Genomic DNA, 24,748 nt, shown 5'->3' on the forward strand with positions numbered 1-24,748 from the left:
ATGATTTTGATGATAATTGTGAGTTTTGGTGGGGTGGATTGAAGTTTTAAAGTGAGGAAGAAGAAGAAGAGAAAATAATTGAAATTTAGGAAAGAATTAAGATGAAGAGATTTGAATAGAAAGAATACGTATAATTGACTAGGGTACACTATGAGAAAAAAAAATATTTTATTTTAATATTTAATATGTTTTATCCTTATTAATAAATTTATATTAAAATATAATAGAAATTAAAATTTTAAAATTTGTAATCTACGGATAATTTTTGGTTAAAATAAAATGGCCTGCAGTTGATTGATTACATCTCGTCTTTGAGCTGGGCAGAAGAAAAAATAGAGTATGACCTGAACTCAAAGTCACTTTTTTATTTTTTTATATTTTTTATTTTTAAAGTGTAGTAGTAAGAAAATATGCATTTTTTATTTTAAATTTGTTTCATCTTGTTTTTTTGGTTGTATAAAGTAATTTTGTTAAAAGGGGAGATCAAGAAAGTAAAAATCATTCAAGAATATGGACAACTATTGCATCAAGGTTTCATACTTAAATAGTAGTATTTATTTCACATATTATTCACCACAACCATTGAGTAATCCTTTAAGGAGCACAAATTACATTTCAAGCACACTTAGCAACCTACAACATCAAATTCAACCAACACTTTATGTATTTAGTTCCAATATCTTCTCTATCAACCCCTTATTTATTTATTTATTTATTTTTAAATTTCTTTTATGCTTTAATTGACTAATAAGCATGCTTAATTTTTACACTTGCTTTTGTTATTGGGTATATATAATGGTTACTCCATGATATTCACTAGGTTTTTATGTTGTCTAATGTTACTTGGAGAGAGATGGAATGCTTAATATCACCAATATGAAGACTATGTTCACCTATTGGAATCCTTCGAATTCCGAATTGGTCAACAACACTGAGTTGGTTGCATACATGAACATGAATCTTAACCCTCTGTCGCCCTCGGGCCACCACATGCACCTTTTTAAATCCTATTAATTGCTTATTTGCACCCCATTTTCCGACAGGCGGGGTTGAGAACACGAGCATTGTGTGAGTCCCATCCATATCACCGGTATTTTTTACATCAATGTGTATTCCAAGTATTAGTGTGTCACAATTTGTGTGCGTGACCCTTATGCCATTGTTAAATGTGGTTGAATTTTGGAGTCCATAGAGGCTTGTTAGAGGTACTGAAACAGTAGTTGGAGCATGGGCTAGCTCATGGGCAAAAGTGGTGTAGCTCAAGCCATGCCCAAATGGGAATACCACTGGGCCTTTGTAGAACCGGTAGGTTCGACCTGGGTAGCCACTAGATGGGTTAGCTCGCATAGCCATGTTTGTCATTGGTGCCTTGGCTAGGTAGTCCTGTGGATACCATGTCATGGGTAGCCTTCCTCCTGGAAAATCAAACACACGAGAGCACTACTTAAGACTGCATTCGATAACATCGTCAGTTTCTTATTTTCCATTTGCCATGGAAAAAAAAAAAAATGTTTTGAAAACAGGTAATAATACATTTTCTTCATTCCTTAAATTTTGATAACTGTTGCCATTTTTGTCCCATCTTTCTAAATTTAAACACTTGGATTGGCAATGCATAATAAGTACCTGGATTGGTTCTTCCAAATAGAACATCAGCAATGGCAGTTCCTCCAGCCTGACCCGGGTACCCAACCCACAAGATGGCCCCAATACGAGGATCGTTCTTGGCGAAAGAAACATCAATAGGCCCACCGGACATTAGGACCAATACCACCGGGCCTCTAGACGCCATGGCAACTCGAGACACAAGCTCCTGTTGGGGCCCGGGTAATAAGAGCCCTACCCGGTCCTTGAATTCTGTTTCTATCGATTGGTCAAGGCCCATCACTAAGACCGTCGCATCGGCCTGGCGAGCAGCTGTTTCAGCCACCCCAAAGAGCTGGTTATTGGAGCAAGCAACACTGTCGCAACCCGATTGATGAATTGTCCTAACATACCTCTCTATGCCTTGTAGGGGAGTGGTGAAACCACATGCAACACCTGCATCATATAAAAAGCTTATAATATAAAATGAAATTTAACCAAAATTTTAATTTTTTGGTAAGTTAATTGTTGGTTTGTTCATATTAAATTAATTGAAACACTTTGTGCCAAAGTTTCAAGAAGAAATTCAAAAATTATCAAGGGCCTCAAGAGTTTGGCCCATTATGTGGGGATTAGATATCAATTCAATAAATAATTGAATTAATTTTTAAAAAAATGGGACAAATTTATGGGAAAAAAATACAAATATTTGACATACCGGCATAGTTTCCGAGCATAGTGACAGTAACATCAGAATTGGGCCCAATGACGGCAACAGTACGGTGGAGCTGGGTGGAGAGTGGCAGTGACCGGCCACGGTTTTGTAGAAGCACAATGCCTTGCCGGGCTGCCTCGAGGGCTAGCTGTTGGTGGGCCGGGGTACATACATCTCTTGGGCCTAGATTCCCATATGGCTGACTCGACGGCTCACCATCAAACATGCCCAAACGCATCTGGACCGAAAGCGTATTGATTAGGGCCCCATTAACATCGGCCTCGCCCAGTTTTCCTTGCCGTACGGCCTGCTCGGTGTGGATCGCTAAAAAAGGCCCACACTCCAAGTCCAGGCCTGTATAAAATTTCCCGAATTTCTTTAGTGTGTGTTTGTTTGTTTGTTTATTTTTTTTTATATTAATATTTTTTTTTTGGTTTTATATTTGGAAGACAAGTGTTAGGGTGTTACTAGCCTGCTTTGATGGTGGCTGCCGCTGCGTCTTCTGGTGTGGCTGTGTAGTGTTGAGTGTCATATAAAACCCCAACAGCGTTACAATCTGAAACAATGTAACTGTTTGGGCCCACGAACCCAAAAATCAAAATAGACCATAAAAAAATGCTTACCCACAAAAAAATATTCATAATTTAAATATATAGTGTAGATTTAAATTTAATATGGTATCAATTACATTTAAAATGGATATGAATTTTATGTATTTTAAAGATATGATAGTTTTACATGTATATATATGGTTTGCAACAGCTCCTCTCCAATCAGGACTATTGTGGGTCCATATTGAGTATGTCTAGATGATATAAATCGTTTATTTTGTAAGTTTCATTGAGTATATTATTTATGCCAAAAATCAAATTGATCGAATATTGATAATAAAAAATATGAATGGATTATATGATTTTGAAGATAGTGCAACTTTTTTTTTTCCAGACATGTGTTTTGATCAAATAATTATTAATACCAGATTAATTTGATTTTTTATATTAATAATATATTCAATGGGTTTTATAAAATAACGGTTTGAATTATCGAGTAAGTTCTAATATAAGTCCACAATGTGCTGGACTGGATCTCTCTAGTTCGATAAAAGACTAGAAAGGAGCTAAACTCTGTTTTATGAATTTACATAAAAAATGTGAAAAAAAAATTTAAAAAATGTATTTGATAATATATATATGTTGTGCACATTAAGTCTCTTAAGAAAACCAAACACATAATATAGGATAATATTTTATAGAATTTGTAAGTAAGATTTAATTTTAAAAAATTTTATGAATTGAAATAGGGCTAACCCATTGAGGTGCCATTGACCACGGATGGTGTTGCGGAGGAGATCAGGGTCAGCACAAGTGGGTTTGCCATTAACTTGATTGTATGAGCACATTACACCTGCTACTTTCCCTTCCACTACACACGCTTTAAATGGTACATCATATGTGTCCGCCAAGTCTTGCTTGCTTACCTGCCCATTAAACATTTCTATTTTTTTAAATTTATTTTTTTATTTTTTAGTGTTAATAATTACGAAACCAAGGTCCATTTCTTTTGATCGTCCCTTGCCCATGTTGAGTCATAATAGTCCAACAAAGCTCACAAGATGTCATAGGGAAGAAAAATAGAGAAGTTATGGACATCTCAACCATTAATTAATAACAATTCTCATATGGTCCATACTCATTAATGGTTCAGATGTTATGTATGATAATATCATATATAAATATGAATAATTGTTGAAAAAAAGAGAGGAGAGTTTTGAATCTTTTATTTCATAATATCTCTTGTTTTAAAACCGTTGTACCACACAAATAAATAATTTTTTTTTGGACTTAACTGTGCACGCAACATTTTAGGTGTTGATTGTTATGAGTCCCATGTAATGCCATACTAATGCGAGAATGCCACACATGGTAATAAATAAATGTCAAGAAAAGGGACTTATTTTTACGGGGTTGAGGGTTGCGGTTGTGCTTTATGCCACATCATTATTGTTGTGAGGTCTCACAAAGGAATTTTCTGACTATATTTTGATAATCTGAATTGTTTCTATTGTAAGGTTTGTCGAGTATATCATCTATATAAAAAAATTAAGTTAATCGGATATTTGTAACCCAATGATCAAGTCCTAATTGTTTTTAAAAAATTATTGAAATCATGTTAACCGTTTATTTTTTTGAGAAAGAAATGTGCTCTTATCAAGAGGCTACAGATGTCCGATTTACTTGATTTTTTACATGAACGATCTATTCGACGAACCTTACAATATTAACGGTTTAAATTATCGAAAAAGACTCGGGACACACCCTCAATAAACTTCACAGCAGCCTGGCACAGCAGGAACCAGTTTAGATCTTCTATTTTCATTATTTCTGGTCCCAAATTCTATCCCTATCACTTGATTAATTTTTCTTAATTTTTATAATAAAGAGAAGATTTGAGACAAGCGATCCTAAACCTAAAAAGATACGAATTAATTTCCATATGGATAAATGCCAAAATAAAGTAAGGGTTATTCCAAGCCAATGGTCCCCCTAATCAAATGGATACAACGTGACACGCGCATGTCAACGTTGCGTGTATGAAATGCTCAAAATTCCCTTTTTTTTAAATTTTAGTACATGACTACATGCATGGTTATACTTTTATTATTCATTTAAATATAAAGTAGCGGATTATATAGTTAAAATATGCTAAGATTGTTGTGGTTGAATGACATGTAGTCGTGTTTTAGAATATAGTGAGAGAGGAAGGTTTAAAATTCAAACGGATGAATCAGAAACGGCCCATTTAAGTTTTAACACAATTTTATTAATATACCTACCTTCTATTTTTAATAAAAATAAAAATAAAAGATACAATCAAAACACATATTCACACAAACATATATGTATAAATTGTGGTTGGTGATTTTTACCCACAAATACTCCAAAGCTATTAGCAAACCAATGGTCTTAAATCCCCCAAAACAAAATAAAAAAAAAAAAAAACTAAAAATAAATAAATAAAGATTTATTTGGTTTGGTAGGACTATTCTTAAAAAACACAGATATTAGACTTTTGGGGGCATCACAGAAGCATTATTTCAGCTAGTGGGATGATGGGAAAAGATCATTCCAGTTGTCAAGTCTTTTCTTTTATGATCATATGGAGGACATTAGTGTACGTTGAAAATTAATTAAATGGTCTTTGGACCCATCCAACAAGTAATACTAGTAGTTGTTAGTAAGTCACAGATATCTGGTAAGACAAGACGTTAATAATAATAATAATTGAGAAGAATAAAATGTACCCTAGCATTGAAACGGTATCGATCGACGCTGTTCCAGTTATCGAGATCATAGGCAGTGTAGTGTTTGCAACAAGCAGCCACCTTCAACTGGTTGCCGGAGTTGCCCTGGAGTCCCCGGACGTAGCTGGCCGCGTATTTTCCAGCCAAAACGGGGTCTTCGCCGGGAGTTTCTTGGCCCCTGCCCCATCTAGGGTCTCTAAAAATGTTCACATTTGGGCTCCAGTAGGTTAGCCCAGCCATTCCTCCGTTGTACATTGCCCTTGCCTCATCAGACACCACCTGCACATCATCAAATATCCAATTCCAATATGGATATATCATCTTATAATTGATTGTATTTTAGTTTTTTATATTTTAATTTTATTATTTGAAAAAAAAAGAAAAAAGAAATTGTTTTAGCCATCTGTTTTTAAAAATACCCATATTGATGTGTATAATTATCTATTTATTCGTTGAAACTAGTAAATAATTACCCTATTAATGTTTATTTATTTATTTTTTTGTATTAATCCAATGGATTATAAATGTCATGTCATTTGATAAGCAACATTACCACACTAATGTAATTAACAAAACAAAAAGATCAACTTCATTTAGTTGGACCTTTAACATAAATGATAAAGCCTTGATTCCAAAGCATGCTCACCAGATTCCAAATCTCAATATATCTCAATATATGTAATCATAATAAGAATAAGTTATAATAGAAGGATAATTGTGACGCCTAACTATAATTATTGGACTTATTATTATTATTCAATAATTGACACACTGGTGTGCTGATGACCACATATATAAAATGCCCATTAGCCGTCACTTGATGGTATTACTTATAATATCCAAACGATGATGCGGACCCTGTCGGTGGTGGTACCCGCAGCCATTGTCATGCAATTTGGTGCATGGACAATATTATTTATTATAAATTTTTGTTTTAAAAATTATTTTTAAAATATGATGTACAGTGTAAGTTTAAATATAGGAAAATTTACTCATAAGTCCTAATTTTTGAAACGTTGAACCATTTAGTCCTAAAAGTTTTCTTATACTCCATTTAGTCCCATTTTTACAACAACATGATGTGAATGATGTAAATGATCTGATGTTTCATTCTATAATTTCAAAATTTATTGAAATCTGATGAACATTAGATGTTTTTCATCCTATATTTTCAAACATTATTGAAAGTTGATGAACATTAGATGTTTGAAATCCAATGTTTGTAACATGACTCTGATGTTATTAACATTGTATCTGATGTTATTAACATTGTAATGGGACCTTTCAGTCTATAAGAAAACTTTTAGGACTAAACAGTGCATAAGTTATTAATTTGGGATTTATTGGTGCATCCCCCTTAAATATATTACGTTAAGAATAATTATGACTCGTAGATCAACTTTTTTGAATATATATAGTTTTATTAGATTTAAAGATTTTAAAAATTGATGCCATGCAATAGAGGTATAAGCTAAGTTGCACTAGCAATAATTCACGTCTCTTCTTCTCTACCAGTCTAGCTCCCCCTAGAACTAGTTTCTCCTGTTTTCCAAAAGGGTTGGGCTTTGTGGATTAGATGATATTGTTAGAGCTGTGGAGTCCACTATAAATTCTATTTTAATAATTTAAATAATTAAATGTGTAGAGTTTGTCGAATATTTTATTTTTGTAAAAAATCACCTTAATCGAATATCGATAGTTATTTGATCGGATCAGATTTTTGTTAACCGTTTATTTTGAAAATTATAATTACCATTGACAGAAATTTAATCCGATTAAGTAGCTATCAATATCCGATCAACGTAATTGTTTGAAAGGATAAAGTACTCGATAGGATTAACACATTGAACGATTTAGATTATCAAAATAAGACCTGTGGTGGTATTTCATAGACTCAATAATACGCTCCAATCTGATTTCAAATCAGAGAGAGGCTTGGCCTTTCCAAAACTTTCCAAAAAATTCAAGCCCAAATTTGTGAAAACCGGAAAGGGTAATTTTACCTTTTTCCTTTAAATTATTATTAAAGTTTTTTTATTTTTTTATTAAATTATTAAATTTGTCTATTTAATTTTTAAAATTTTTAATTTTTGTTTCTGTGTTCCAATTAGAAACAATTATACAAATTAATGAAGCTTGGCCTTTCCAAAACTTTACAAAAAATTCAAGCCCAAATTTGTGAAAACCGGAAAGGGTAATTTTTCCTTTTTCCTTTAAATTATTATTAAAGTTTTTTATTTTTTATTTTTTATTAAATTATTAAATTTGTCTATTTAATTTTTAAATTTTTAATTTTTGTTTCTGTGATCCAATTAGAAACAATTATACAAATTAATAATCATTAAATTCTAATTTGGTTGGCAAAAAAGATAATTTTATAATTCAGACTGCTTAAATCATATAAACAAACACCAATTAAATTAGTTGTAATTTTGTTCACATGGGGGCGTAATTTATTTAAAATAATAAAGAAAAATGAGTATTTTGTTGTAAAATTTAAATTGTTCAAATTTTGAAGCAATTTTTTCATTAAATTAGGCTTCAAATGTTATTGATTTGTATAATTATCTTTAATTTGATCACATGAACAAAAAATACAAAATTCAAGAACTAAATAGACAAAATTGATAATTTAAAGATAAAATAAAAAAAGAAAAAAAAATTAAAATTAACCCAACTCGGAAATTTCCTCCATTGCGCAAACCCAAATTACAAAAAATTCTTTGCAATAATTATCTTGATAACAATAATTTTAATTATGACAATATTACTATTATTTTTTTCAATACATCGGAAGTAAAAAATTACAAAAATATTATTATAAATACTATTATTATTAATTATGAAAATATTACTTTTTTTTTGAATACATAGGAAATAAAATTTATGACAATATTATTATAAATATTGGGGCAAATTACCAATATCCCTTCGAGGTTTGACTAAAATACAGATTCTTTCCTGAGATTTGAGAAATTACATCTCGCCCCCTGAGGTTTATATCTGCATAACCAACTACCTCTTAATTTGTTATGTAAATATATACCTCAGGGGCAATTTGTAATTTCTTAAATCTCAGATGAAAATCTGTATTGGTAATTTGCCCTAAATATTAAATCTAAGACGGAAATCTGTATTGTTAATTTGCCTAAATATTATTATTAGATAGAATAGAATCCCATTCTCATTTCCGATGTACCAAAAAAAAAAAAAAGACAATGTGTTTAGTTTGAGTTTTCTGAATTAAGTTTTTTGAAAATTGAGTTTTTTGATTTTCGTATTCTTTTGTTTTTAGTGAATATTTTTTAAATTTTAAACATTTTTTTTTTACTTTTTTAGATACACCTTAGTTAGATATATCTAAAAAATAAAAAATTTGTGAAAAAATATTTTAAAAAATTAATAAATACATAAAAATACAAAAAATGCATTGAATTCTTATATTTTTTTTGTATTTTTAGTATTTAGTGAATTTTTAAAAGATTTTTTTTATAATTTTTTTACTTTTTAAATGTATTTATGTTAGGCGCGTCTAAAAATAAAAAAAATTAATTAAAATATTAAAAAATTTTAATAAAAATAAAAAAATATGAAAAATAAAAAAATATAATTTTTTGAAAAATATTTTCTAAAAAATTGAAAACAAGCAATAGAATCCCATTCTTTTATCTTTTCTATGGCATGGAAAAAATATGGGGGAGAAAAAGCAGATTTTCACAGGTATGGGAAAGGAATATTTGATGGTCCCACCAACAGTGAAAAGCTGGCTACCACATGCAGCCCACACCTTATGACTTTATACCCTATCTCAGTCAAGCAAAAGTCAGCATTCATGACAAAACATTACATAAAAATGTTTTATATGGAAAATTGGATTAAGTCACTAAGAAAAAAAGAAGTTATGTATTTTTTATAATTGAGTTAGATAAAATATATAAATTTATAAAAAAAATAATAATGTAATATTTATTAATAATTAATTAAGAAACCTTTTATATAATTAATTTTTTTATAAAAATTATAGAATGATATGATTGATATTTTTACCATAAGTAAAGGAGATTTTCTTTAATTTTGTAATGAAATAAGAGTGATACAGGGACATTTTTTATGTGAAAATTTTACTTAAAAAAAAAAAAAAGATTTCAGGGCCAACCAAATTGTAATTATAGTTGTAGAGAATTAGTTAAAGTCATATATTTGTAGATTTGTTTACTGTTTTATGTCACCTTCTATGGCAATCAAGAATAAATATATAAACAGTACTGTACTGTATTGACACGTAAATAATCATATACAAATAGAAAATTTATGTATAAAATTAATATGAGATGACGTGATAAATTTTGATTTTCTTATTATTTTTTAAAAATTATTAAAATGACTTATATTTTAAAAAATGTAAACATTTTGTATGAATATCATTTTTCAAAATATAAATTTGTAACAATAGGATAACCAAATTGAGTAATGATATATTAGAAAAAAAAAATTATAAATTTTTTTTACACAGAATTATATGACTCAATATAAGCAACATTTCATTTAAAAAAAGACACATATTGTTATTTACAAAAATGATATTACCGCAATATATTACAAATTATTAATTTTTTTAAAAAACTTTACAATTCGATAAAAGTTTTATGAGGAGTGTAAAAAAGAAGAAACAATCTGACCCGTCCAATATGCTCCCAAAGTGAGGCATTGAAAGAAGCAGCGGTGGAGATGACTTGAGGAAAACTAGTGGCCCCAGGAAAGGCCCCACCAAACTTAACACCGGGATCGGCATTGGAGACCCCATGAAGAGCCTCGGACCACCACTCGTAGCCTTTGATCCCCAGCCTGGGCACCGCGGCCGCATTGTTCACCAGCAACCTAATCTTCTCCTGCAATGTAAGCCGTCCGATCAAGTCCCTTACTCTGTCTTGTATGGGCAGGGATACCCTGCAGAAGGGCAGGTTTCGAGTCGCTCCGTCGCATGCGAAAGCGGGGCGAGACTCGGATGTAGGAGCAGAGGCGAGGAGAAATAGAGATAGTAGTAGTGAGAGATATGTGTGTGACTTATTCCTATACATTTCTTCTTTTTTTTATTAGAGTTTTGTTATGGTCTTGTGTGAGGGTGAGAGTGATGGTGTTTTTGTGTGTTTATATATATTTGTGTAGGGAGTGAGAGAGAGGTGGTTGCGTTTAAGTGAAGGGTGATGATGTGGGATAACTAGTTGGATAACTTTTCCACGTCGTTCGATCTTTACAAGTTAGAACTAAGAATGATGTTCCTGCTCTAAAAGTGGTGATAATTATTTATTAATTTTGGAATATGAACACGTGATATTTTATAATATTATGATTAGTAGAGAAGGTGAATATGTGAGATATTGTGTTAGATGATTAAAAAATATAAGAAGAATGCTTGATTGCAGAGTATAAACACATGATATTTTGAGGATATTAGGAGTTGTTTGGGGTGTCCTAAATAAGTGCACTTTTTATTTTTTTGGACTAAAAAATTGAAGAAAAAAATATGAATGTTTAAGTTAATTTTTTGACTTTTTATAGAAAAATGTGTATTAAAAAATTGTATAAATTAGTGTGTAGGGAAAAATTAGAATTGAGACTTGTGCAGTCGTAATTTTTGACTTTTGATAAATAATGATAACTTTTTAATTTTTTGAATAACTTTTTAACTTTTTGATTTTTTATAGACTTTCAAATTTGGCCTAAATATTTGTCCCTGAGTGAGAGAGAGAGAGAGAGAGAGAGTAGAGCACGCATTTCAGTCAGGATGGATTGATATAGACGCTAAGGTTGTGTTTGTTTGGGAGTTAGATCATTTGATATATTTTTGTTTTTGTGTTATTTTAGTTTTTTAATTTTAAATTATTTAATTTTGATTATTTAAGGTTGTCTCTTTTGAATTTATGATTTTGATCATAAATTTATAATTTTAAAATATCTCTTTGAATTTTTTAGCTTTTGAATGTAAATTTGATTTTAAATTTATTTCATATATTTAAATTTATAATTTTAAAATATCTCATATAAAGTTGGTAATCCATCCATATTTCATTAGTTCAAATTTAAATCTCATATATTTAGACGTAAAAGTAGGCCACAAATATCGTTAACATCTTCTCCACTACTTCTGTCACCTTTTTCGCAATCTTCTGTCTCCCAAATGAAAAATTATGACAGAAATAAATGCACAAGACTTACAGTACAGTAACTGATCAAAAAAATCTACGAGTTGATAACAATAGATATTCACTATATGAGAAAAGTGTAATCCAATTTTTTTGGTGGATGAGCACATTTTAGCTTTAGAGTTGATTTGGGATATTTTAATAATTTTTAGGGCAAATTACATATACACCCCTCGAGGTTTGGCTAAATTACAAATACCCCCTGAGGTTTGAGAAATTACGAATTCCCCCCTGAATGCTATATTTACATAAGAAATTAGGGGGTAATTTGTTATGAAATATAAACCTCAGGGGGTAAATTGTTATGAAAATACAAACCTCAGGGGGCGGGATGTAATTTCCGAAACCTCAGGGGGTATCTGTAATTTTACCAAACCTCGAGGGGTGTATATGTAATTTGCCCTAATTTTTAGCTTTTTTGTTAAAAAATTAGTATTTTTTGAAATAGTTTTTTGACTTAAAAAAAAAACGTGCAAAAAATAGAGAAAAAAAGAATTTTTTTGACCTTTTGTATATTTTTTTAATTTTTTAATTTTTTTTAATAACTTTTTGATTATTATAGGGTTTCTCAAATCAATCCTTAGATTTAAAAAAGTGGCTTTGAATGTGATTATAAATATGAAGAGGTTATAAACATCTAATATGTAACCACGAGCTTGTGACCCGGAGGCTTATCCACCACTGGGCGAGGTTCTGGTGTTCAATTGGATTTGCTCCCCAGTTCGAGTCTAGGCAACTACAACACCTTGTTGCTAGCAGCAAACTCTCACCTTGAACAAAGATTAGTTGAGGTGTGTGTTAAGTTAGTCCAAACAGCCCGTGGAAAACCAATATATATATATATATATATGTAATCTAAACTCTCAAAAGATTATATATCACAAGAAATGTGATTTTGTCACGACATAGTTTCTTTATTCTAAAAGTAGGCACTAATATCATTATCATCTTCTTTGCAACTACCACTATGTTTTTCACAAGAGAAATGCCACCCTTCTAGATTTATGAACCATAAAAATTGTTCAAAAATAAGTATATGGTGTAAATGAAGAGTTGTTATATTGTGAGTTACATTTAAAATCATTCTCATCCACATAATTTGAATATCCATAAATTCTAGATTTTTTTTTCCCTCTAGTTTTGTAGTGTTGCTTTTTTCACAAACTATATTATCTTGCATTTCATGGTGGAATAAATGCACAGGACTCACAGGACAGTAACTGAAAAAAATCTACAAGTTGATTTTCTGGAGTGTTTTGAGAAGTTGGTAAAAAGTTAACTTTTAATTTTTTATCAAGCTTATTAGCTTTTTTGAAAAGTGATTTGAAAAGTTGGTAAAAAGTTAGCTTTTGACTTTTTGATTTAATATTTGTTTATAGTGTCACATCACATTAACATGACTACAATACCCTTACCCAACTTAGAAAATTTACTTTTTTACTTATTGTGTGTGTTTGAACAATTTTTTGAAAACGTGAAGGGTAGTTATGTAATTTCACAGGTTTATGTTTTACACCACTTCCCAAATGGTTTGTTGCGTTTTGCTGCCATGGCTTTATTTTCTCATGCTGCAAAACTCAGCTTTTTACCCCTTCTTCCCAAATGGCCACTCTATACCATTAACGATATATATTTGACTATGATATTTCTAGTAGAGCAGGACTTCAGTTGCAATAAATTAGTTGAATAAGTCTTTACTTGATATTAGGATAATTTAAATTTCAAATTCAGGTTTATCAGCTGTTAGGTTGTTCCTATTTTGTTGGGTTGTTCCAAGTGTAGTGAGATAGTGGGTTTGTTCCTATTTTAGTGTGATATTGGTAACTGAACTTTGGCAGAATGATTCACTTTATTTTCTATATATTGTACTGATCTCAATTGGAAATAATTATCCAGAATTTTATTCCACACTTGTGTGATATTGGAGGATTGGGTTTCCCTCCAAGCAAACCCCTTTTCTTTTTGATTTCCCTGTTCCCAACTCTCTCATAGCAACTCTGTTTTTGTTGTCTATCATTTCTAGCAAAAATAGGTAAACAGAAGAACAAGAACATCAGCTCTGTTGCAGCCACACATAACAGCTTGGTATCAGAGCTAGGCATGGAGGAGCAGCGGTTGGGGCAATTGGAGACTGATGTCAACTCTTTAGCAACTGGGCAGGAAAGAATGATGAAAGAGATGCAAGAGATGTTCGCAGCCATGAATACCAGGTTGGACCACATCATGACCAACCAAGTTCGTGACCCTGGAGAAAGTTCTCACAACCAAAATCAAAGTGTTGGAGGACGAACCCTTGGAAGTAGAGGAACCAACCGCGAAGTATGTAGCAACTCTGCCCCTCAATATTTGCCCAAGACGGTGAAGCTTGATTTTCCACGCTTCAATGGAATCGAGGATCCGACAAGTTGGGTTTGTCGGGCTGAACAATTTTACGATTTTCATCAAACGCCTGAAGCTGATGGAGTGCCACTAGCATCCTTTAACCTTGAAGATGACGCCCAACTTTGGTACCAGTTGTTGAAAGAAGAGGCTCCGATCATATCGTGGGAAGACTTTAAACAAGGACTACTTAACAGATATGGGCCTACCAAGTTTCAAGACTTCTTTGGTGAGTTAACAAAGCTACAACAAATTGGTTCCGTATGAGAATACCAAGCCCAGTTTGAGAAGTTGCTGGTTCGAGTAGGGAGGTTGACACCATCGCATCAAGTTGGTTGTTTCATAAGCGGGTTGAAGGAAAGTATCAAGGCTGATGTCCAAGCTAGTCGACCTGTCACACTCTCTGCTGTTATTGGATTAGCAAGGCTATATGAGGCGCGTTGTTACTCCAATCATCGGACTGTTCAACCGGAGGCACGCAAAACAATTCCTAATCGTTCTTCAATTCCTAACTCAAGTCCCTTGCCTATCAAAAGACTTAGTCCCGCTGAACTCTATGATAGAAGAAGCAAAGGTTTATGTTTCAATTGCAATGAAAAGTTCAGCCCAAGACATCGGTGTAAAAAATTATTTCTCATTGAAGGGAGTTGGTCAGATAAGGAGGATGATGATGTAGACATGGAGGTGATAGAACTCAAGGAAAATGAAGAAACTCCAGGAATTTTGCTTCATGCTATCTATGGCGCACGAGCTCCACAAACCATGAAGGTGTGAGGTCGGATTGGCCAACATCAAATAACACTTTTGATTGATTCAGGAAGTGCTCATAATTTTTTGAATAGTAAGGTTGCCCGTAAGCTTGGTGTTTCACCTAACTCGGCGGGAAGATTTGAAGTTGTCGTCGCCAACGGAGAAAAGATTAGCAGCTCTGGCCGTTGTAAGGGAATTTGCACAATTATTCAAGGAGTTCGTATTACAGCAAATTACTTCTTGCTTCCATTAGAAGGGTGTGATGCTGTTCTTGGTGCCCAATGGTTGAGTACGTTGGGACCTATTATTTGGGATTTCTCTAAGCTGCAAATAAAGTTTTGTCATGAGGGAAAAGATGTGGTGTTTACTGGCTTAGCTGCTCCAGAAAACAAGGTTGTGGGTGAAAAGGAAATTACCAAGGAATTTAGAAAAAAGAAGACAGGAGCTCTGTTGCAGATTTATTCTCTCTCAGTGCAGACCACACAAGGTAATCTCTCAACACACTTGGCTTTGGAATTAAATACACTAGAGTTGCAGCAAATTTTGAGCTATTATCAGGATGTGTTCAAGGAGCCCCATGGATTGCCTCCTCCTAGGACCCATGATCACAAAATTCCCTTAAAGCAAGGAAGTGAAGCAGTTAGCATGAGACCATATAGACACCCTCATTATCAAAAAAATGAGATTGAAAAATTGGTGGCTGACATGCTGAACTCTGGGGTGATCCGACTGAGTCAAAGTCCTTACTCTTCCCCAGTATTGTTGGTAAAGAAACATGATGGGTCTTGGAGGCTCTGTGTTGATTACAGAGGCTTGAACCGGATTACCATTAAAGATAAATTCCCTATACCAGTCATTGATGAATTGTTAGATGAACTCCATGGAGCAAAATTTTTTACCAAGTTAGATCTACGATCTGGTTACCACCAAATAAGGGTGCATCTTGAAGACATCACTAAGACAGCATTTCGAACACATCAAGGACATTATGAGTTCCTCGTAATGCCCTTCGGCCTTACCAACGCCCCCTCTACCTTTCAATCCTTGATGAATGAGATATTCAAGATCCACCTCTGTAAGTTCATCGTTGTATTTTTTGATGATATTCTAATTTACAGTAAATCATGGGATGAGCACATGAAGCATCTTGGAGTTACTTTAAATATTTTGAAGACTAACCAGTTATTTGTGAAAAAAGAGAAATGCACATTTGCTCAACAGGAAGTCAAATACTTGGGCCATGTAATAACCACTGAAGGTGTAGCTGCAGACCCTGAAAAAATTGCTGCTATGCAAGAATGGCCTAAGCCAAAAACGGTTAAGGCATTAAGGGGTTTCCTTGGATTGACTGGGTATTACAGGAAGTTTATTGAACACTACGGTAGGATTGCTAGACCTCTAACTCAGATGCTAAAAAAGGGGTGCTTTGAATGGAATTCCATGGTAGAAGAATCCTTCGAAGAACTAAAGAAAGCAATGACCCGAGCACCGGTGTTGGCCCTTCCAGATTTCAACCATCCGTTTATAGTCGAATGTGATGCATCGGGATCTGGAATTGGAGGGGTTCTCATGCAAAACAAGAGACCCATTGCATTTTTCAGCCATGCTTTGCAAGGTAAAAATTTACTTTTATCTACCTATGAAAAAGAGATGTTGGCACTAATTCTTGCAGTGCAAAAGTGGAGGCCATATTTATTGGGAAGGAAGTTCATTGTTCGAACGGATCAGCGTAGTCTCAAGCATTTATGGGAACAAAAGATCACCACTGCAGCCTAAGAGAAGTGGTTAGTGAAATTGATGGGGTTTGACTTTTTCATCGAATATAAAAAGGGGAATGAGAATTGTGTGGCTGATGCACTCTCACGTAGAGACGAGGCAGGCCAATTACTTACTTTGTTGGCGCCGATCCCTACATGGATGGAGTCAATAAAAGAAGAGGTTGGTAATCATCCTAGCTTGCAACGATTAGTTAAGCTATGCAAACAAGGAGAAGCTATCGGGCCATGGGACTACAAAGAAGGTATCCTTTACTTCAAGAATAAGATTTATTTAGCGGCTGATTTTGCTTTGATTCCTCTTATTGTTAAGGAGATGCATTCTAGTGCTCATGAAGGGCTTCACAAAACTTTGCAAAGAGTAAGGTCTATTTTTTTATTGGCAAGGCATGAGAAATTTTCTACGAGAGTATATCCGGAGTTGTGAAACTTGCCAACGGAACAAGGGAGAGAATCTCAAGCCTGCTGGATTCTTACAGCCACTTCCAATTCCTACGCAAGTATGGTCAGATATATCAATGGACTTTGTGGAAGGTTTGCCTAACTCAAAGGGGAAGTGTGTTATTTTTGTGGTAGTGGATCGGCTCTCCAAATTTGCACACTTTATTCCTCTCTGTCATCCGTACTCTGCTGCCTCAATAGCTCAGGTTTTTTTTCAACAAATCTTTAAATTGTATGGCATGCCTAAAAGCATCGTATGCGATAGAGACGCCAACTTCGCTACCATTTTTTGGAGAGAGCTTTTTAACTTGCAGGGAACCAACTTCAACTTTAGTTCTTCTTATCACCCACAAACTGACGGGAAAATCGAAGTGGTCAATCGAACAGTCGAGATGTATCTTCGTTGTTTCACAAGGCATAGGCCGAAAGAGTGGGTTCGTTGGATTCCTTGGGCTGAGTACTGTTATAACACCAGCACACATTCTTCTACCAAGAGAACCCCTTATGAGATTGTGTTTGGTAAACCTCCACCCACACTTCTATCATATGTTCCAGGCACTTCACAAGTAGAGGCTGTGGATCAAGAGTTGCGAGATAGGGAGCTAGTAATCAAGAAGCTACGAGATTGATTGAATGAGGCTCACAGCGAATGAAGAAGTTCTATGATGCTCACAGAACTGACAGAAATTTCAATGTTGGAGATTTTGTATATCTCAAGTTGCAACCATATAGGCAAGTGTCCTTAGCCCTTCGAAAAAATCTCAAGCTATCACCCAAATATTATGGACCATTCGAAATTCTTGATAAAATTGGACTAGTGGCATACAAGCTCAAACTACCAGAAAACTCAAGGCTTCATCCGGTGTTCCATGTCTCTTTGCTGAAAAAGAAGGTGGGGATGAATGTGGAAACTTTGGATTCTCTTCCCATCATTCCTGAAGAGGGTAATACAATTGTCCATTTGCCTCAAGCCATCCTAGATCAAAGAAAGAAGAAAAACAGAGAAGAAGTTTTGGTTCATTGGCAAGGATTGTCACCTTCCGACGCCACATGGGAAAATTTGGCTGAGCTCCGTTTGCGATTTCCTGAAGCTACCCTTGAGGACAAGGGTGTTGTCTAGGGGGAAGAAATGTTATGTTTCCAGTAGAGCAGGACTTCAGTTGCAATAAATTAGTTGAATAAGTCTTTACTTGACATTAGGAGAATTTAAATTTCAAATTCAGGTTTATCAGCTGTTAGGTTGTTCCTATTTTGTTGGGTTGTTCCAAGTGTAGTGAGATAGTGGGTTTGTTCCTATTTTAGTGTGATATTGGCAGCTAAACTTTAGCAGAATGGTTCACTTTATTTTCTATATATTGTACTCATCTTAGTTGGAAATAATTATCCAGAATTTTATTCCACACTTGTGTGATATTGGAGGATTGGGTTTCCCTCGAAGCAAACCCCTTTTCTTTTTGATTTCCCTGTTCCCAACTCTCTCCTAGCAACTCTGTTTTTGTTGTCTATCCTTTCTAGCAAAAATAGGTAAACAGAAGAACAAGAACATCAGCTCTGTTGCAGCCGCACATAACAGACTATTTGAGAAAAGTGTAATCCAATTCTTTGTAGATGAGAGCACATTTAACTTCAGATTATATTTTGGGAAGATGGTTATAATCAGCTTTTTGGTGAAAAGCTACTTATAAACAGCTTATAAGCAACTTTTTTGTGAGAGAGGAAGTAGGTTATAATTTGGGAAGTGGATTATAACCCACTTCCCAAAATAGGCCTAAAAAAAGTGACTTTCAAATGTGATTATAAATATGAAGGGATTACAAACATCTAATATGTAATCTAAACTCTCAAACATTACATATTACAAAAAAAATGTGATTTTGCCATGACATTGTTTTAATTGTCAAAGATTACATATTACAATTAGAGTTGGTGAATACTTTCTTCAAAGATTACTTATTACAATTAGAGTTAGTGAATACTTTTTCTTATAGAGTCATTGTCCTATATCATATAAGTCAAAAGTTAATTTGGTCACGGGCAGATGAATCTCATGTCCCTCAATAAAAACATTCACTTAAATTTAGAAAAAAAAAAAAAAAAATTCTTATGGCATACTGAGGTTGGTAAAAAAAAAAAAAAAAAAAAAAAGTCATATTAATATGCTAAGGGACCCAAATCACTAATTTTATGAAATTAGAACATGGAGAGAATTTAGACAAATCTACAAAAGCTCACAATGAAACTCAAAACTAAAGGGAAAATTTAATTTTTCAGAATTTTCACATAAAATTATTCATTAAAATAATGTGATTGTGATAGATATATATTTTTTTAATTTAAAAAGCATCTTGATGATTCTTGTTTTAAAGTGATGACTCACGCCTTTATTCCATCATTCTTTATATATATTTTTTGTATGTATTTTATGTTATATATCTTTACTCGAACCAAATGGTTTTCAATTTATACTCACATGCTCTATCTCTTTCATTAATATAGACAATATCTCTATTTACATCTCTCTCATATATATATATATATATATATCCATAATATTCATTCTCAGATTTTTTGGTGGTAAATTTTATATTCAATAAAATTAAATGATGTTCTTAAATTCGCAGTGCACGCTAATGTATCATGTGTCTAGTATCATGATATGTTTTGTATCATAGCATTGTCATTTTGTCTCGTAAAAATACTACGGACTTAAAAATATGCTCAAGGATTAAAATTTATAGTGATGGTTTAAAACGAATCTGATTTAAATATTTAAAATTTTAAATATGTTCAACATTGTAATTTATTTTGTGGTTTGCATTCAGCTCTAATATATGTATCATAGCATTGTCATTTTGTCTCATAAAAATACTACGGACTTAAAAATATGCTCAAGGATTAAAATTTATAGTGATGGTTTAAAACGAATCTGATTTAAATATTTTAAATTTTAAATATGTTTAATATTGTAATTTATTTTGTGGTTTGCATTCAGTGCTAATATATTTGAGAAAACAGTCACCAGTATTAATATAAAAATGAAACCTTATTTTATTGAGTTTTCAAAAATTAAGATATTCAGTAACAATAACTTTTTATTTTTTATTTTTGGTGGTCTTTAGAGAACAAACTATAAAAGTAAAAATAAAATAAGAATAAAATCTGTGTTAATAAACTTGCATGTTTTGTCTGTACTCTGTAGGCCAAACAAACATCATGGGCATGCAAAGAGCATTGGCTATGTTTGGCATGTGCATTTTGGTTAAAATAATTATATAAGATAAAATTGACTATTTTAGTCAATATGATAAAATGTCATATTCAAATCATAATTATTTCATTTTTTCTATCACAAAAGTCAAAAAAGCCAAAAAAACTTATTACAAACGACACTTTTTAACCCTATATTAAAATAACCAAAAAACCAACTCACATTCCAAACAAGGCTGAGTGTGATGGTAGAGTGGTAAGTTTGTCTAATGTGTATATCTGTATGCATACGTATATTAATGATATATAATATGATAAATTTTGTATAATAATATTTTCTTATATTAATATCTGTAACTTTAGAGGAAGAAGCCTTCAAATTAGAGAGTGAGTGCAATATGTGCTAAAACATTCAGTCCCAACCCACTATGTTCATCCATCTTTACTATTTATTTATTTATTTCTGAGGACTAACCAACCATCAAAATATATTAGATAAAAGACTTGAGTACATCTGTTAACCTAACATTATGATGGTGCACTCCAGTTAGTGATTATCACCGGCCAAGATACTGAAGTCTCAACCACTTCAATTATCAAGTAGTGATGATCACAATTGCATTAAATATTAGCAAATCAATCCTCTTTTCTTTTTTTTTTTTTGGTTTTTGTTTGAAGCATAATAGAATCTCAAAAGGGAAGTGCAACAAAACTTTGTGATTATTAATATGCCTTGTATCCATAAACAAAGAAACAAACAAATAAACAAGAAAAAAAGGAAAATTTAAGGGAAGATACTAGACTCAAAGAAAAAAAAAAGGGGGGGGAAAAAGGGGCAAAATGTATTGGAGGATAAACAAATTGAAGAAAATACTGCATGATGACTAGGATATAGGAAGCTCTTCAAAGGAACTATTATATGATTCTGTTCATTGCATAAGCATATGATGTTCTATACAAATACAAGATTTATAACAAAAATAATATATAAATTAACAGATTTTATAAATAAAAAAAAAATTGTTTACTTATGTAACACTTATCATGGAATTGAAATGAATGCGATTTCATAATCCAAAATTTCATTATCACATCACATTAGTTTCTAAGAGCTAATTATTCAGTAGTCTTGGAGTACGGACATATGATACTCCATAATATTGTGACTGGTGAAGAATGTGGGTACGTGGGATGTTATTGTGTTAGGTGACTGAGAAATATGAAAAGGTATAATGAATAATGATTGGTTAAAAAGTATGGACACGTGATATCCCCCAAGTATTATCCACACACTTAATGATTTTTTTTAATTATATTTTTGTTCTAAAATTAAATTACCAAAATATTCCTTTCCCAAAACCCTAACTTTAACTCTCTCAAACCATCAGTTTTCACCATCACCATCAATGGCTGTCGCCTCTCCCCTCCTCTACTTTTCTCGTCACCTCTTCTCCACCACTACGACCCCTCTTTGCTTGAGAAAAAGATTGGTGCACCACTGCGATCTCCCTCCGCCTTCATTGCCCACCACCACGATCTTCCTTCGCCTTTGTCTCTCCCCGCCGCCAAACGAATCGCCGTTGCCTCCACTTTCTGCCCCTTTTGCGACCGTGAGAGAGAGAAAGAGAGAGAGGGATCGATTCAAGGGGAGAGGGTTGAGGTCGCGATGGTGGCGCCGATAACAACCCTATTTCGCGATTGAGAGAGAGAGAGAGAGAGAGAGAGAGAGAGAGAGAGGAAATCAGAGATCGATTTCGGCAATGGAGGTCGCGGAAGTGGCGCTGATAGGTAAAAAGAGGGGTGAGGGTAACGACTAGAAGTGAAAAGGAGGGGAAGAGGTGCCGCCACCGGCAGCAACAACGGTGGTAGCTTGTTAGGGTTAGGGTTAGGGATTGGAGGATGAAGATGGTAAGGGTATTTTTGGTATGATAGGATGTGTATTGAGTGAAAGTTAATAATTTAAATTTATTTAGTGTGTATATTGAGAAAAGATGTGAAAAGAGAGGAAGTAGTCTGTGGAAATAGAATTTCCCACAAGTATTCTATAATTTTTCCTAAGAAAAGTTTGCAAGATTTGCCAATTTGTAGAACTTTTTCCTTATATGGAAATCCACAATGATGTGGCAACCATGAATTCTATTATATTAAAAATAAGAGTTATGTTAGGGATCTTAAATAAATTATCAAAATTTTTACTAAATCTTTCACATAGATATAGGACCCACACACATGTGATTTGTGTGGGTCTCACACCTATATGAGAGATTTGGTAGAAAATTTGATAATTTATTTAGGATCTATAATATTTTTCTAAAAATAATTGTCTATCAGTGACTTTGAATTCTATTATATTAAAAATAATCACCTATTAATGTGACTTATATATTTTTTTAAAAGTCATTGACACTTTATGCTAGTACAACTTGCAGTTTTGATATCATGTCAATTTATCAATGATCTCAAACGCTTGATCCGTTAGAAAATAAGTCCCATAATAACTAACTCCACAATCCCTTTTTTGTGAAATAGTTTCATGTCCTTTTTTTTTCTTGGTTTTTTGTTTATAAAAACTGGATTGGTTGTTGAATTCATCAAGTGGATAGCTCATTTCTAGTGACAATTTGATAGAAAGTAATTTGATAAATCATAAAGCATATGATATAAAGCATTTGAAGTGGATAGCTCATTTCTAGTGACAATTTGATAGAAAGTAATTTGATAAGGCATAAAGCATATGATATAAAGCATTTTGTTTAGTTAGAAACTTGGTTATGGATATTAGTGTGCATCTCCTGGGGGGACGAATTCAAAATTTCATTATTAGAGGGATTAAAAAAAAAAATACCAAATATACAAACACACATGTATGTACAATATAATATATAAATTATATATATATATATATATATATTTTTAAAATATTATGACAAATAATATTTTTCACAGAAATAGAGAGATCATGGCCTCCATAGTCTTCTTCTAATTCCATCTCTACCCCTTGGCATGTTGCATCATCATAAATTTCTCCAAACTGAGCTACCAATTGATAACAAACTTGGACCAACTTCTCTATTACAGTAATATTGCTGTGTTTGTTTATTTGTGGGTGGAGTCATATCGTCTATTATCTTCTGATGTATCACAAAAAAGAAAAAAAGAAAAAAAAAGGGTTATTCCATCTATGTTCAATAGCAATTATCCCTTTTTGTCTTAAGTTCTCTATCCACCGTATATGATTCTATTTCAAAATGAAGGCTGCCGCCATATATCACAAAATTTAACAAAAAAAATCATAAAAAATATTTTTACTGGAACAAACGAAGAGCTACGAATAGGCATTGATATTGCCAATTCAACCAGTTAAAATGAATTATGAATATATTCATAGATAATATATATATTTTTTGTTTTTTATTTTTTTTCATCCTAATAGCTTGTTTTGTTGAACTTACATAACATAACAAAACATAAACATGATCGGTAGTTATTTGGCGTGCATGGACAACCCATTGTGACCATGACCCTTTGAGTGTGTGTGAGAGAGTGAGAGAGAGAGGTTCTGTTGGAGAAGTGGCGAAAGCAGGGCCTAACTGGATTTCAATTTTCAATTATTATAAAGTATGGGGGACCCACACAAATATCCAATCCAATCACATTGAAGAGTGAAGAGTTGTCACAAATTTAAGATGAGATTGAATTGATTTTAATAAAAACATATAAAAAGATGCCATCCAATACAAAAAGATGAGACCAACCAATCTGTACGTATGTGTGGCACTGCGGATGATAGCATTGCCTATAAGCTACAACAATGTCATGGGTTCGGATGTTGATTGGATACTAAACATTCTTATCCCTAAAAAAAAAAAAAAAAAGAAAAAAAGAAAAAAAACCCACACCCATTCACTTTACATGTGGACATAGATAGATAGAATTGCCAACTAATGAATGTATGTCTGTATGAATATCTTTGAAGTCCCCCTCCTCCTCCTTATCCTTTCCTACCCTTATTACATAATATGGAAACTTCTCTACCCTTATTACATACATCCCACTATGCTTTTTATTTTTATATTAGTATTTTCAAAACCCAAGTTATACTCAGATTTTGATAAGCATTATACACTTTCTACATTTGATAAGCATTCAAATCCAAAATAATATAATGACAATAATAATTTACAGTGCATTCTGTAAGAAATGATTTTGGAAATATCGGATTTTTTCTTAACTTTGATCTAATTTTTAAGTGGGATTCTTGCACTAAAGTTGACAGATCTAAGTGGTAACACATTTTATGCTGCGTTGTGATTCAAATAGTATATTTGGTTACTCAAAATTATTATCGGGTGAATAGGAAATTGAAACCAAAGTCAGCTCTATAAAAATGGTA

The 24,748-nt window shown here is 32.8% G+C and overlaps 2 protein-coding genes across 2 annotated transcripts; one reads left to right on the forward strand and one right to left on the reverse strand.

Annotated features, from left to right (window-relative positions):
• Window positions 1-532: 532 nt before the first annotated feature.
• Window positions 533-10,880, reverse strand: LOC114269397 (putative beta-D-xylosidase). The gene is made up of 7 exons (XM_028210696.2): window positions 10,280-10,880; window positions 5,601-5,879; window positions 3,607-3,776; window positions 2,772-2,869; window positions 2,303-2,653; window positions 1,627-2,040; window positions 533-1,415 (listed from the first exon to the last, which is right to left on the reverse strand). Exons 1-7 carry the CDS (start codon window positions 10,676-10,678, stop codon window positions 817-819), a joined length of 2,310 nt encoding a protein of 769 aa, XP_028066497.2. The 5' UTR covers window positions 10,679-10,880; the 3' UTR covers window positions 533-816.
• Window positions 10,881-13,903: 3,023 nt separating this feature from the next.
• LOC145793992 (uncharacterized) lies at window positions 13,904-16,708 on the forward strand. The gene is made up of 3 exons (XM_082876910.1): window positions 13,904-14,443; window positions 14,540-14,950; window positions 15,029-16,708. The coding sequence occupies exons 1-3, from the start codon at window positions 13,904-13,906 to the stop codon at window positions 16,706-16,708; spliced, it is 2,631 nt and encodes an 876-aa protein (XP_082733036.1).
• Window positions 16,709-24,748: the final 8,040 nt, after the last annotated feature.

The sequence above is a fragment of the Camellia sinensis genome, chromosome 6 (assembly GCF_055761805.1).
Source record: "Camellia sinensis isolate YWXY chromosome 6, ASM5576180v1, whole genome shotgun sequence".
NCBI classification, from domain to species: domain Eukaryota; kingdom Viridiplantae; phylum Streptophyta; class Magnoliopsida; order Ericales; family Theaceae; genus Camellia; species Camellia sinensis.

Excerpts from the sequence above, each read along its gene's own strand:
- LOC114269397 (XM_028210696.2), bottom strand. The coding sequence starts at position 10,678 with ATGTATAGGAATAAGTCACACACATATCTCTCACTACTACTATCTCTA. Across the intron at positions 2,041-2,302 it reads TATGCTCGGAAACTATGCCG|GTGTTGCATGTGGTTTCACC; the intron begins GTATGTCAAATA and ends TATATGATGCAG. Across the intron at positions 1,416-1,626 it reads ATTTGGAAGAACCAATCCAG|GAGGAAGGCTACCCATGACA; the intron begins GTACTTATTATG and ends TTGATTTTCCAG.
- LOC145793992 (XM_082876910.1), top strand. The coding sequence starts at position 13,904 with ATGGAGGAGCAGCGGTTGGGGCAATTGGAGACTGATGTCAACTCTTTA. Across the intron at positions 14,444-14,539 it reads AGCTACAACAAATTGGTTCC|GAAAGTATCAAGGCTGATGT; the intron begins GTATGAGAATAC and ends AGCGGGTTGAAG. Across the intron at positions 14,951-15,028 it reads GAGCTCCACAAACCATGAAG|GTTGCCCGTAAGCTTGGTGT; the intron begins GTGTGAGGTCGG and ends TTGAATAGTAAG.